The sequence below is a fragment of the Callionymus lyra genome, chromosome 8, assembly GCF_982586985.1.
Source record: "Callionymus lyra chromosome 8, fCalLyr1.hap1.1, whole genome shotgun sequence".
NCBI classification, from domain to species: domain Eukaryota; kingdom Metazoa; phylum Chordata; class Actinopteri; order Syngnathiformes; family Callionymidae; genus Callionymus; species Callionymus lyra.
This window is the reverse complement of record NC_141825.1, coordinates 20,773,110-20,787,972: the sequence shown is the minus strand read 5'-3', so window position 1 is coordinate 20,787,972 and position 14,863 is coordinate 20,773,110. Positions and strand designations below refer to the sequence as shown.

Genomic DNA, 14,863 nt, shown 5'->3' with positions numbered 1-14,863 from the left:
TATTGTGTTACGTCACAATCGAAGACTTCTAAACCGAGAGTACATAAGTAATAGTTTGAAAAATGGTCTGTTTTCTTGTTGTTGTTGTATCCGAAGGGAACAAATAATTGACTTTGATATCATTGAAAAAATGCAAAGGAACAAAGTAAATATCTGATCTAATCTATGTCCTTTTTGTCACATTTATTTTAAATATTCATCATAAACAGACTACAAACTAAAACATCTAAATGTTGTATATTTATGAAGGGAAGGTTAGTTAGCGCTTCAGTACTCTTACTTAGTTGACCCTTAAAAAGAGCCACATAAGTAGAGTCAAGACTTCTTGATATATATATATATATATCTCAGAATATACATCTGAATAATACATTTGATTCAGTTATTACCACTTTAAAATTGTAAAACACTTCTTGTTCAAAACACTCTTTTAGGGTTTCGAATGTTTATCTTTTAGAAACGGATATAAACTCACTTTTCCATGTGAAAAAATGGGAATGTTCAGATCTGCGGCAACACGTCAAAATGTTTATATGCATATTCAACGAACCACAACACTTGCGTAACATAAACTGCGACGTAAATGTGTATAAATAATCCAATAATCTCTGTTTATACCGTCTCTGTTTATTCAATTCCTCAGGATGGGATTAAACCACAATGAGCGGTTTAATCACAAAACTTGAACGTTTGCGGAGGAAGATTCTTTCCACTGTTTGGGTTCATGTTTACGGCCTTACTACTGTGATAATGATTCCAATATGTGATCGAAAAGCAATAGCATTTGGTTCTAGGCCAGGCACCATTTAGTTCACACGGCAAAATGACTGTTTAAGAGTGGAAAATGCAACTTAGCACTTCACCAACCAAAAAAAAAGAATGGGTGTAAGAGACTGAGAAATAAAACAGACAACATTTATCTTAAACAATCTATGATAATCATCAGAAATTGTACAAATGGAAAGTTGGTATTGTAAAGTCATGTAGCGCTAAATTAAAACTGCTAGTATTTGAAGACAACATACGTATGTGGTAAGTAAAAAAAAGAAAATATATATATATATATATCTAATGCAAATATCTAATCCAAAAGGATGCTTGTAGGCTAGAAACATAAAAATGATATAAAATTCGATTTTTTAGTTTTTTTAAGATGTATTATGAGAAAACTCACTAGTGTGGCAACATTGATCCGAGTCGTGGCAAACCAATATTGTTATCTGGAAGTTGAATGTGTTTCGGCTACTTATAGATTCTGTTTGCTGAAAATTTGTTTCGTCTCAAATGTTTTCAAACGTGCCGTAATGTATTTTCTGTACATGTGTGTTTGTCTAGCGCTGTCTTTGAGGGGGAAGTATATATATGATTGTTTTAGCAATTAAATGGATGCAAATAAAGTAAGTAAGTATAGTAAAGGTTATTAGTAAAGCACCTTTCTAGACCAGGGTCACTAAGCGTTTTAACAATCAAAAACAATATACAGTAAAAATACATGCAAATACAAGGCCAGGACACATGTAGTATGAGGATATGTAGCATCAAACAAGTGCATAATGGTTTCAGTTTTTCATTTTATACCTAAAAACAAACATTTATAAAATAAGTTGATTTGTAATTGTATTGATTGCTACGATGGTATGCAGGTACATTATGGGAAAAGGGGAATGGTTATGGTGTACATGGACCCAACTGGTCCAGTAAAACTGTATCTGTCTCTTCTTCAGGTGCTGCCATCTAAGCATCTGATTACCTCTAACTATAATTTACTTATTTTCATTTAGAAAAATTGAATGAAGTTGAATTTATACCCAAGTAAAAATACTTACAGTAAATGATTATGTTCTTGACCTTTTACAAAGGGGAAGTAGATAACTTACAGGAAAAAAGGTTGATTTTTAAATGAAAATCAAATTTGTAATAAAAAGAAAATCTGATGCTAAACATCATGTTACCAGTGTTTTTCTGTTTAGCCTCTTGTCTCGTCTCTATATCAAGCCATGTGTCCAGTTTCTTTTTTTTTATTATCTCTGTCTTCAGTTTAAAAAGCTGCCAAGCTTTTTTTTTTGTTCACTGAAGCCATGATGATGAATGATTTTCCAACACAGAGGCAGAATAAATCAAACGTGCCGACTGATATATCTCGATTTTATTGAGCCGGTCACGTCTTTTCCAAATAAAAATTCAAATTGAAAAGGCAAACCTTAAATAGAAAACATCTGAGAAAGATATTTTGATGTTTTAGTCAGCGTACAGTTAATTTGCTTTTGAAGACAAAGATTGTTAAATCTAAATTGTCACATGAAGAACCGAGGCATCAGAGCAACACGTCAAGTAAAAAGGGAACAGATTCATGATGTTTGTTCTTGTTTATCCAAAATAATGCTGCGACAAATGTTTTCACTGAAAGTTGTAAAAGCCTTAAACCTCTTTCTCTGGCTGCGTCTCCCTCGGCCGCCTGATGACTTCATTATTCGCTACGCTAGCACCGCTCATCCGTCTGAAAGACTTTGCAGAGACGACAATGCAGTTTGAAAATGTGCCTTGGACGAAGCACGTACACTGGGAATTCCAGCAGGCCTCCTTCCAATATAGGTAATGGATGGGAAGGCTCTGCCACTTGCATGGCTTGTGATTGTTACAGGATGTGCTCAGAAAAAAAACAAGCGTTGTGAAAGCAATTTAACCGTTGAGGCCTGTTCCTCCTTGCAATGTTTTACAAGTGGAATTTCAAACAGCGAAGCCTACCTTTGATTTATTCTCTTGGCTGAGGCCCGGTGCACTTTTTGAACTCTGGTTGGAGGAGGCGAACTGCTCGACACACTTGCATTCCACGAGTATACAAAGGACAAAACAGAGAGTAAACATTTTGGAACTGCTTGTTAGAGTATCTGTGTGAGCCTTGGTAACATGGTGACTACATTTTTTCTGGATGAGGGGCTTAGAGCAAGGGTCCGCCAACCCTTTTGGTACCAAAGACCGGGTATACGCTAGCATTATATTCACAGACCAATTGAAAATAAGTATGTATACTTGATTGAATGCCAATGATGTCGTGTAGCTTTTACAGACTTTGTGCCAAATGGTGAGGATGTTTATGTTTCAGGATTATTACTATGAAGACTCTGAAACAAAAGTTTTGTTTTACTCATCACTAGTTAAGAGTTAATGATATTAAAAAAATTCAGTTTTCTTTTTCTAAATGAAACACCTTTAAGGCAGTAATAATCAATGAAACATCACTTTTTTTTTTCTTTAAACAAATGTCTCGCGGACTAGCTGCCTTAGAGCAACGGTTTTTGCACCACTGACCGGTATAATGTCAACAATATATGTATGGACCAACCTTTAGATAAAAACAGTTAAAATAAATAGTATACCAGAGGTTGTGTTCCACTTATTGTCACTTAAACAAGCGCCTTGATGTGTCAAGAGCCACAAGCTATTTTACTTTTAATAAAATACCATCTTTTTGTCAAAACAAAACACATTTCAGACAGTAATATTCAATATAGAAATTGTTATTCTTTCTGTGCAAGAAAGTCTTTTCTTAAATCATGGTCAAGAGGAAGTAAAATTCTAAATAGAACATTCAGCGACAAGTATGTCTTTTTTATCTTACACAAAGCCTTTGAAAAAGTACCAGAGAAGTTCTGACATCACTGTAATAACGCCATCCAACGTATGACTTTGACTGAAGTTTGACTTAAAATCAAACATTGCGGTGCTTATGCATGGAACGTCATGAATATAGAATCCACCGTGAACGAGTCATAATAAGCTAAAAAAGAAACAGTAGAGAAACTGGTGTGTGCACACACAACAGCACACATCACTCCAAAGCGGTCTTCTTGTTTTGGAATTATCGCGGTCGTGTGCTATTGCTGCAGACTATTTTTTACTCGCCAATTTTTGTTGCCATAAAAAGTCCCATGAATAGCTGGTGCGGTCAGCATCAAAGGCCAAAACTATAATTCTACCGTGTTATAGCTCTAAACAAAAGCTCACAAAATCTTTGGATGTGAAAACATAAATTCTACTTGGTCTCGATGATAGAGGGCAAATGCCAGGAAATAAAGGGATAAATTATTCTAGTTTCTTATGCTAAAATTAGCCAGATTTGTTTAGTCTTGATAGAGTTATACCAAAGAGCCGGGGAAAGCTGAGAGTATTCATTCAAGAGGGAATTTTACTTTAAAGTTGTGATGATGACCATTTCAGATTCTGATTATTTGATTGCCAATGTTGTACAAACAACACATGACCTTTTGTGGAGGCATCATTGACTAGTATCTACACGTTTTACACATTTTTTTCTTAACTAAAAGACAACTCCAAAGCTAGCTCAATAGCAGACTAACTACAAGCATTCAGTCGGCAAAACATCTCGAGCTGATTTGGTAAATAAGGTCTGCAAGATATTTTCATTTAGGGACTAAAAAAGCAACAGGAAAGACAAAATAAACATCTATTAAATAGGCATTATGGCTATTTTATGATGCCTTTTGTTTCGGTTGTCAAAAAGTTATTTTTCATACATATAAATCTAGTCTTTTCTAAAGGCAAACATGACTCTAAGTTTATCATCAAAACACAACATTATTATTCAAAGACGGAGCTTCATAAATAATATAAATAATATAATTAAATACGATAATTGCCTTTTGCAAGTAATGTGTCTTAGGGTCTCAAACTGAACTGAACCAGGGACAATTTATTAGGGGAGGGGTCAGAGTTTTTTCTGAACCATTTTCACAAATTTGAGTATATTTAGTTTTTTAATGTTTTAAAGATTTGTGTGTGATATCACTGTATAAAATTGTCTACTAATATTGATTTATTATTTATTATATAATAATTATTTTTTTATTTTATAGATCTTTTCCATCATATCCATTATAAATTAAATTTTATTTAAAAATTCTATTTCATCTTCTCTATATAAACACATTTTATTTTCACTACGTAATCATTTTTTATTTAAGAAATCTGTTTCATCCTCACTATAAAATAACATTTTATTTAATAAATCTCTTTAAATCATAGCTATATAATCAATTAAGATTTAAGAATCTCTTTCATCTGCACTGTATGAACAAAAATCAGTTTCATTATAACTATATTATCTAATGTTATTTCATAAATCTGTTTTATCTTAACTCTTTAATCAATTAAAAGAATGATACGATTTATTGGTTCCTATTTATCCTTAACCATTGAACAAAAATCGAGTCCCTTGCTCTGTCCCTTGGGCCACCAGATATCATGTCACGGGCCGCAGATGGCCCTCAGGCCAGACCGTTTTATTTAGATTGGTTTGATTTTTTTCTCCTGTAGTAATACCAATGTTTTGTATGTTAGATTTTCACCTTTTTATAAAGGACCCACTCTTCTCTCCAGAGGCATTGGTGTGTATCACCATGCAGGAGGCAGGTGGTTAAGGTCAGAGGTCACAGGCTGAGCCACCATCTATCACGCAGTGACAGAAATCATCAGAGCATAGAGGAGCATCTGTGGAGCCTCGGGTAGGAACTCGTACTTGTCTGTTCATCTCCTACAGGTACAAAGTAGAACCTACACAAGTTCTCTACGTCATCCCCGATCTGTCGGTCTTCCCTCATCCCTGCGGTCAGTTCATCCCACCAGCTGAACCGACCGTCCACCTGCACACGGCAGGACACATGACACAAAAAACCTCCACACGGTGACCTTGCAACTTCATGTGAACACCAGGCAGGAGGTGAGAAGAGATGAAGCGCGTCAGCTTCATTTTATCAAGAGCCAGCTGGGTCTTGGCCCAGATTTAGAAAATGATTTTTCCAGAGACTGAATATCAGGTTCTTCTGGAATATCCATTTACTGATGGATGTTTGGAATTACATCATGTTGTCGCCGTGCATGACATCACACGTAACAACAATCCAGATAGCACTTCATATTCGGGCTCACGTTTCGGTTCTTTGGTGGCTCTTATCAGGTTCCAAGAACCTCAGGCCCGTGGCTACTTCAATGTGTCGCTGCCGTTATCTCAGAGGGAAGAGCTCAGCAACATGTGCTTATTTTTGGAAATTTGAGGACATGGTGTGGTATTATAAAGTCGGGTCGTTGATACCAAAAATGCTTTATGTTTGTCTGTATTATATTCAGCTTCTTAACATGAATTTTATTGTTCCTTCTATCAGGAATAAAGGGTGAGAAGAAACTTTCAATATGTGTGTCTTAAATATTACTATATATACAACATACTAAACATGTAGGGCCTCGACTGCATTAACAAAGCTCTTTTAAATAAAAAGTACAAGTTTGAGGGCAATTTATCTACAACTACAAACACATCCAATGCAATTTTATTTTACGTTTAGATTTGGGAAGGGTTTTTCATTTTTTACTATTTTTTTTCCCCATTTCCCCTTTAATGTCTTCGGCCTCAAGGGCAAACTCAAGGTCAGACATTTGGCTCAAAAAGTCAGAGAGATAGATTCATGTTTAGTTAATATGGTGAACAATAATTTCCATTTTTTAAATAAAATACCTCACAATACGATCCGATACGATGTATTTCGATACACTTGCGTAACTTTAATTACAATTTTAGGTGAAGCTGAATTTAAGTGACATCTTGGGGTTCCACTGACTTTTGGTTGAATGAATAGAAATGAAAGCCAAAATATCCCTAAACATCTGCTTTAAAAGTACCTGGAGTCGACTTTATCATCTCGTCCTCAGTCGTCGCCGGGATTTCGAGGGATTTCATTCTTTCTTTAAGCTACGGTCTGAAGTTTAATTGCAAAACAAAAATGATTAAACGCCGTGAATATTTATATATTTTATTTTATTTTATTATATATTATATGAGAATATATTGTAAATTATAAAAAATATATATATATATTATTAAGGTATATAATAAAAATAAAATATAATTTAAAAGCCAAAAATATATATTAATTCTGTGATTGTGATCATTACACTTTAATCAAAACAGTGCTGTGGTTAAAAAAAAATATCCATGTATATCAGTGTATCCATTTTTTCTCACACCCCTCGAAGGAATATGATTTTTGGTACAATGGAACAAATGCAAAGATGAAAATAGATTGAGCCACCAAATAAAAACAACTTCCACAGGATGTGATACATCGACAACCTCGACTGAAAAAATGACTAAAACCTTATTGTTACCTGTCCTTTATCATCTTATACTGAGTTGTTTTGATGCCATAATTCTTGATTTGCATCATCATCACATCATGCTCCGAATACAATTTTGAATTGATATTTTTTTCTGCATCTTGTTCCTTGTTTGTTTTTCCTGCATCCCTCTCTCACTTTTACTTAACTCCCCCATCACACATGCTCTACACGACCCCTTAGGAAATAAATGTCTCCACCTTTGACGTCGAAGGATATGGAAGAAACTAACAATGAGACTAAATTAGAAGATTTCAGGAAAGTGTTTAAGAAAATTGGCCCTTTCGCTTAAAACCAGCAGGATCTGGTCTCATTAAAAGTAAGATTTTCCACATAAATGATGGTTTCAGCATGTAAACTCGCACAATCTCCTGCCAACCGCGTTGGACTCATACGGCGTCAAACGTGGGTGTAACCTCGTGCATCAGCCATAAAAAATGTTGATTATTACCACTGTAAAAGGTCAGCCTGAGTAAACATTTTAACGACATTTCTTGGTTCTCCAGGAAGCGTCTAATCCATCTAAACCCAAACTAGCAGCAGATATCAACACTTACACTGCCAGTGGGTTCAGAAACCTCAGTATTCGTTGAAAGATTTACATCCGATTATAGGTCAAAGGTTAAATTGGGACTTTTGTTAAGCTTAGATTGAAAGAATAGAAGCATTGTAAATCTATACATTTAACTTGTCTCTACCGTATGCATGACGTTCAGCGACACTTCTAATAACGCCACTGTTTGATAGTCACATGAGTGATTGCGGAATTATATGTACCTCAAATCCCTCTAAGATTATGTGCAGCTCGGGGACAATTATGTTTATTAAATTGCTTCATGTTCACGGTAAATCCAGCCGTGAAAACAAAAGCTTGACGGGACACGTGTAAGGTAAAATAGGAACAATGGAGGCTTATTCACAAATACACTGCAAAATCCAAGCACACAAAGTGCTTCGACACCTTTTTGTCTTTTGTTCAGTAGACAAAGAAGTGATTAGTAACAGAATAAGATGAGTAAATTAATATAATTACACATCATTGTTGGGATGAATTATTCATTTAGGGGATTTGCTTCGTTCCTGATATAAGACGATGAGTTGAAGAGTTGCTAACATTCTTAAAAGAATAGCCAGATAGTTGATTCATCAAGAATTGTTCAAAATTAACTAAATTACTACAGAAAACGTGAAAAAATTTAAATTTTAATATTGCTTCTGTAATGTATATGTCACAGTACAGATTGGAATCCAGTAGGATCTGGAATCCTACTAGTACAGATTGGAATTCCAATCTAGTACAATTTTCATGTGACTTAACTGGGATCTTAATATTGATATTGGTTAGGGTTTGATTTCTCCTATTAGAATTGGAGATTGTCCTGGTAGAATTCCCATTTGTCCTAGGACAGATTGGAATTCCAATATTCACATCCCAATACAGAAGTAGGTTTCCAATCTCTCCTAGTAAAGATTGGAATTCACAACTACAATCTGGAATTTGTGATTGTTCCACATACTTTTGGTCCATCTTCTATAACTGAAAGCCAAATTATTATCAAAAATCACAATTAAAAGAAGCTGGAGTAAACTGTATCCTCTCGACACCAGATATATATATATATATATATATATATATATATATATATCAGTGTGTTGATTTTGTCTCACACCCCTAATACAAAAATACTTACTTTGTAAACAATACACTTTTAAAAAGTTACAGACCTGAAATTCCTCCACTGTCATTTGTATGCAAAGAGTCTACGCTTGAAGTCTCAAGGAGAGAGTTACGAGCTCGGAGCCAAGGTGGAATTACAGGGAAGCTCCCAAACACTCGCAACCTACAAACCGCACACAGAAGCCATTACGACACAATGGAAGATTTGTAGCTGATATAAAACTCTCCGGTTATTCGTCCAGAGCCACAATCAGATAAGCAGAGCCCTTTTACATCGCCAAACACTGGAACTGGCTCCAGCCCGACTGTGCCAGTTGTGGTCTCAGCCCTCAAACTAGTCCAACTGAACGCTGAGTTTTAGGAATCTAAAGTATCGAAGAGAAGAGATCTTTACTTGATCAGTGTGTTTTTAAACAGACTGAGAACAGTCAGATCAATGTGCTCTTTCTTCCTCTCCTAGTGACTGTAATGATGGAACCCAAGAGAAACTCTCGGGAGGCCTCGAACCGGTCGCCCACTTTAAAACTACCCAACTGTGACGATGCGCCTGGTTTAGCTTGTCAGTGTCTACAGATGTTTTTTTTTTCATGCTTTTGAGCTTTTATTTTTTCCCAGACAGTAGACAGTTGATTGTATTTAATTAAGTATGAAAGTTTGATCCCAGCAGGATTAAAGAATATCATTCCTTGATGGCCCTTTAAGAGAATAAAAGTAGAATACCCTAAAGATTTTTAAATGTATTTCTGAACTCTTGAGTTTAAAACGTGTTTGCTTGTTCTTTTGATGTCATCAATCCCCTTTTCTCTTTAGGGCTCGTATTGAAGTCAGTGACTCATCATTACCCGATAGAGGAGGGAAAAAATGTCAACTACTGAGATGATATTCCCTTTGAAGTATTTTTGCCGTAGACAGAAATGTTTTTTTCGTAGAGCGACTTCAAACAATTGGAGCAAGAAAAAAAAAAAAATCATTATCAACATCAGAGGACGACGAGAAGTATTGAAAGCACCACCAACTCTAAGGCCATTATTTTCCCCCACAAATAAGTATTTGCTCAGCAAGAGTGGATTTATAATAAAGGAGTTGAGAAACTGTCAACTGTGAGGAATGGTTTGCTTGGGGTTCCTCGTGGAGTCGATCGTGGCGTCTGAGAACTGTGGCGCTGAGATGAAAATCTGTCGGACACAACCGTTTCATTTTTCTCCATCCTTGTTGACCCTGATCTCTCCTTGTCAGATTATGTTACTGACGAATGTTGCCTTCAGCTAAACCTTGCCATAAAAGGGAAGCGATCATTGGCTTTTTAAAGGCTATTGTGTCAGATCCGTGTCTACCTCTGGTCATATTTATACACATGTTGATAATTGTTTATGTCACATAGACATGGTAGGAAACTGCCCCTGGGATTACTTCACTGCTTCTCACCGCCTTTGCCGGACAAGGGATCAAATCTGTGTCGCATTATAAAAAAGTAGAGAAAGATAACTTCGGAAGTGTCCCTTAATGTTCAAGTTTTTCTACATACACTCATGTCGACTAAAGATTGGGATTATTTTCAGAGTAATAGTTCCTATAGTAGTTCCTTTTTGGATTCATAGACAAAAGAGGTTTTGTTCATTGTAATGTAGCGACTGGAGCTAGTTTTCTTGTCTTCATCTTCATCCAAAAAGAGATTTAAAAACATCCAAATACCTCCATACATGGGTCTAAATTTTAAGACTGTTTTTCAGTGGAAGATCCCAGACTATCAGCCTTAATTTGCGCTCTGACACTTGCAATGTGTTTCAGTGCAGAGACACTGGGATCTTCTGCTACAATCAATCTTAAAGTATAGATTTATTTAGGTTTTAACCGGGACAATTCCTCATGTCAAGGCTTCAATACAAGATGTCAGAGTTTCACAGACAACCAGTGTGAAGGTATTTAGATGTTTTTAAGTGTCTTTTTGGAAAAAGTTGAAGACAAAGACAACTGAGCTCCATTCTCTACATTAAAATAAACAAACAATTTTTGTCTATAACTCTGAAAAGTATATTTATTTTTTATGAAAAATTGCTGTATTTGCTGTGGCTTATTGGAAAAAAAAAAAATTTCTTCTACCTAACCTAAAAGGAACAGATTACTCTGAAAATAATCAACATTAGTCGACATGAGTAAAAATTGAGTGAAATTTGAATTAACGGTGACCTATTACTCTAACATCCATAAGAAATTAATAATACTTGTCCATCAGTCAACTTTTATATTATAAGATCATACAGAAACAGTAATGACAGAAATATTCCTATTCCTGCCTCCTTCAAGTTATCTTTCTGAAGGAAAAAAAAAAGTCACCTGACAAAATAAGGAATAATTGGGACACACGTGTGGCTGACCTCATTAAAGGTAATGATGTAAAATTGTGCCGTTATTGTAAGATAAAGATTCATTAAAAAGGTTAAGCAGCAATTAACTCTCCATTTGCACAATGGATTATTTTTAATTGACTTCATCATTAGACAATTGCTGCTAAATGCTCTGAGAAAAATGATGTGTCTTGATGTTCTATCATCACGCTTTTATTTTGTGAAACAACAAAATAAATTCAAAGATCGAAATGTTTTCATTACAAGGATGTTCTGCTCATTAGGTTAAAAGCCAAAGGGAGGTGGAGGTGCTTACAACATTTTGTTTACAGTCTAATATGGCAAAAATAATTCTTAAGTTCTCAAAATCTGCGATATCTTTTGTCACGTTTTATAATGTGTTATTGCAAACATTTCCATTGCACTTTCCAGATATCAAGACATCTCAAATGAGATGTTTTTTTTTGTTGTTTTTTTTAATTAACAGTTTTTTGAGGTAACAAGGTTATTACAATTGTATTAAAAGGTCTTACTGGTTTTAGTCCTGGCTTTCCATCCGACTTTCTTATACCATAGTAGCTACTCTGACTTTACAATACTCAATTAGCATACTTAAAGCGAGGAACATTATTTCTAAGGCCTATTTCTGTCGAAATAGATTAGCTGCCAACTAGCTACTCTTAGAGAAGAAGAAGAAGTATAAAATGCATATATTCCAACATGAGCATAAAGACTATAGCCTTTTTAGTATCGCTTTTTTATAAACTCTTCTGGTATATTTATCTAGAGTTGTTTTGTTTTACCTAAACTTTAGGTGTTGTTTTGTGGTAAAATGAGTGTTTTGTCAATACATTTACGCCGGTATCTACTCCGAAGACGTGTCGTCAGTGACCTAGCTTACGTTTAGCATCATCTACTTCACTAAAATGGCAGCCATTAAGGGTGGAAAGTGTCCATTGATCCACACTTTGAGTGCGCCAATTGTAGTGCTCATGGGGCACTACACGTTTGCACACTGTTCATCGGGACGCACTTGTGCACTCAAAATATGAAATGTGCTCGAATGTGACACACCCAAAGCTTGTGTTGTGGATCATCTGGTGAAGATGGATGTGGTCAGCTTAACTGACAAGTATAGTGCATTTCCCGTGTCGGTTGAGTTTGATAATGGCATACTGCACTTGCACTTCTACTTTCTGTTGTCTTTCTCCACTGAAATCGATCCTTCCTGGAAGGTTGCTGATTTACTCTACCATCTCTGAAATTCATTATTACGTTAGAGATTCTTCATGAATCTGGGTTCATTGTTGACTTTCATTTTACCTTTGATGTCATCTTTGTATTGTTAACATTGTTTAACAAAACGTGCCATGAAGTCCACGGTCACTGTCTCGTATCCAGAAAAGGAAAACCCCTCTATTTATATTCCTGTTTCGACAAGTGGGTTTCCTTGGATTTAGTAGAAAGAAAATAACAATGTGACCTGAGTGACACAGCTGTGCAAACACTGGGATATTTTGTTTCCTAATCATGCTGTCCTGGTTCCAGCAAACCAAACACAGACCCACAAAGCAGAACCATGAACACACAGGCTGAGAAGTATGTTCTACTTTTGCTGACAAAAAACATTTTCTACCTTGTAGAGGAGCGTCAGCACCTGTCGGAGTTTGAGCCTGTGGAAAACGCAGACATCATAGAGAGCTGATACAGCCAGCACCGTCACTCCGAGCTCCTTCCACAGCATGCTGCACGCCGCACAGCAAAGGCTTCCCAGGAACCACGCCGCGGACCACCAGGGCCCGCCGTGGTCTCTCAGCTTACAGTGTTGGATGTAGCACAGCAGGGACAACAGGAAAAACAGCGCTGCGCCTTCATCTGCCCGACCCACGATCCCCGCCACCGCCTCCGTGTGGACCGGGTGCGAGGCGAACACAAGGCCGGCCAGGAGGCTCCACACGCCTCGTCCGAGCAGCAGGTGAGCCAGTGAGGTAAAGAGTGACGTCACGGCGCCGTGGAGGACGACGTTGACGAGGTGGTAACCCCAGGGGTCCAGCCCGCCTGCAGCGTGGTTGAGGCGGAACGACAGGGTGCAGAGCGGCCGGTAAGACTTGTGGCTCCCGCTGTGCGTGAGCAGAGTGCCCCAGAAGTCGTCGTAGAAAATGTTGGTCCAGGGGGTTTCTGGGAGAAGGTCCTGATTGGTCTTGATTGCACGGCTGCAGAAAAAGAGAACAAAATAGTTTAGAAAAACGTGTTCGGGTCACAAAGTTTGGGCGTTTTGGAGAAAAGAAAATACTTAGATATTTGTCATTTATAAGACGGTTTTGGGTTAACGTCCAAGATACTTGAGCAGTACTGGTTTAGAATTTCAGAGTCAACACCAATACCATGAATATCTTAAATGTGATGTTCCTTTTATGATCACAAGGGCTTACAGTATATTGTTATGAATTGACAGCGACATACAAAAGAAAAAAAACATCTAAAAACTGAATTTATATTTGACATAAATTGGCCATTGGTCAACATCAGACCGTTTCTTGGCCAGCATTCGTACCCAACTCAAAACGCTGTTTAAACATTAGTCATCGCACTTCTATTCTAGTCAAGCCTCCTCTGTTTAGACTCAACTTTGGTACCTCTTTTCTGAGCAGCCGGAGGGAAATGCATAACAAAAAAAAGTTGAAATCCTCTTTATCACTTAATAACATGTTACAAATACAATAAGGTTTCAGGTTGAATAGCATACGGCTTCAATGTGTTTTCAAAACATCCTTTTTTTTTGTTTATACGACGTGCTCGTCACCACTCGGCCTCCATGACACATTTAGTAAATACACTCTAACCAAAGTCCCTGTTTATAGATGTTTATTCTTGGTGGAGCTTAAAATTCTGAGCGAAGGATTCGCATCTATTTCTTTTTTAGAGCAGAAAATACATCTTGGCTTGACGAATTCTCTCAACAAAGATTGTGGTCTAGTGCCATTTACAAACAGAAAATAAGATACGAAGCTCCAGTAGTTTCGCCCACAGGTCCCTTTTCGCCCGGGAATGAAGTGAGAGTGACACACCCATGACCACAAACCGGGTCCAGACAAATAGGAGGGGAGTGTTCTGGTGGTGCAGTTCGCTAATGCGTTCGAGAAATCCATGATTCCAGTAAGTGCTTAGTGGGTGTGAGAAGCTTCAGGGATGAAACTATATGACCCGTCCTAATGTAGCTACATCAGCCCCAAGCTGTGTGTGTGTCATCCACCAGGGGAGATGGCAGCCAGGGGTCAATGGCAGCAATAACAATGGCACAGTTGCCACAACGGGAGTCCTTCCATGTTGGATCCATCTTTCCTGGCTAAGAACCAGGTGTCGACATGCCGCTTTACCTCCGGGACGCCGGGGCTGTGAGTTTGAAGGCATCAGAATGAGCCTCATTAGGGAAAAAAGGGGGTATCAACAGCAGAACAGAGGTGTCGTAATTAGGCGAGACAGATGGGACATGACGCGATAACACGCCAAGTGTCGGGCGGATTCCTCTTGTAAAGTGTCCTCACGGCAATCGCAATTAACACACCCAATTAACTCACAGAGCGATGGTGCCACCGCAGTACGTGAGGAGAGGATTAAAGGCCAAAATTAGCAACACAAATTCAGATATTGG

At 37.2% G+C, this 14,863-nt stretch overlaps 1 protein-coding gene across 1 annotated transcript in view; it reads right to left on the bottom strand.

Moving 5' to 3' along the window:
- The window catches only part of tmtc2b (transmembrane O-mannosyltransferase targeting cadherins 2b), a 104,757-nt gene that overhangs the window by 47,770 nt on the left and 42,124 nt on the right, over positions 1-14,863 (bottom strand). Inside the window, exon 2 of the mRNA XM_087797712.1 lies at positions 12,848-13,424. Within this exon, the coding sequence (XP_087653838.1) occupies positions 12,848-13,424 (577 nt within the window). The remainder of the gene's footprint in view (positions 1-12,847; positions 13,425-14,863) is intronic.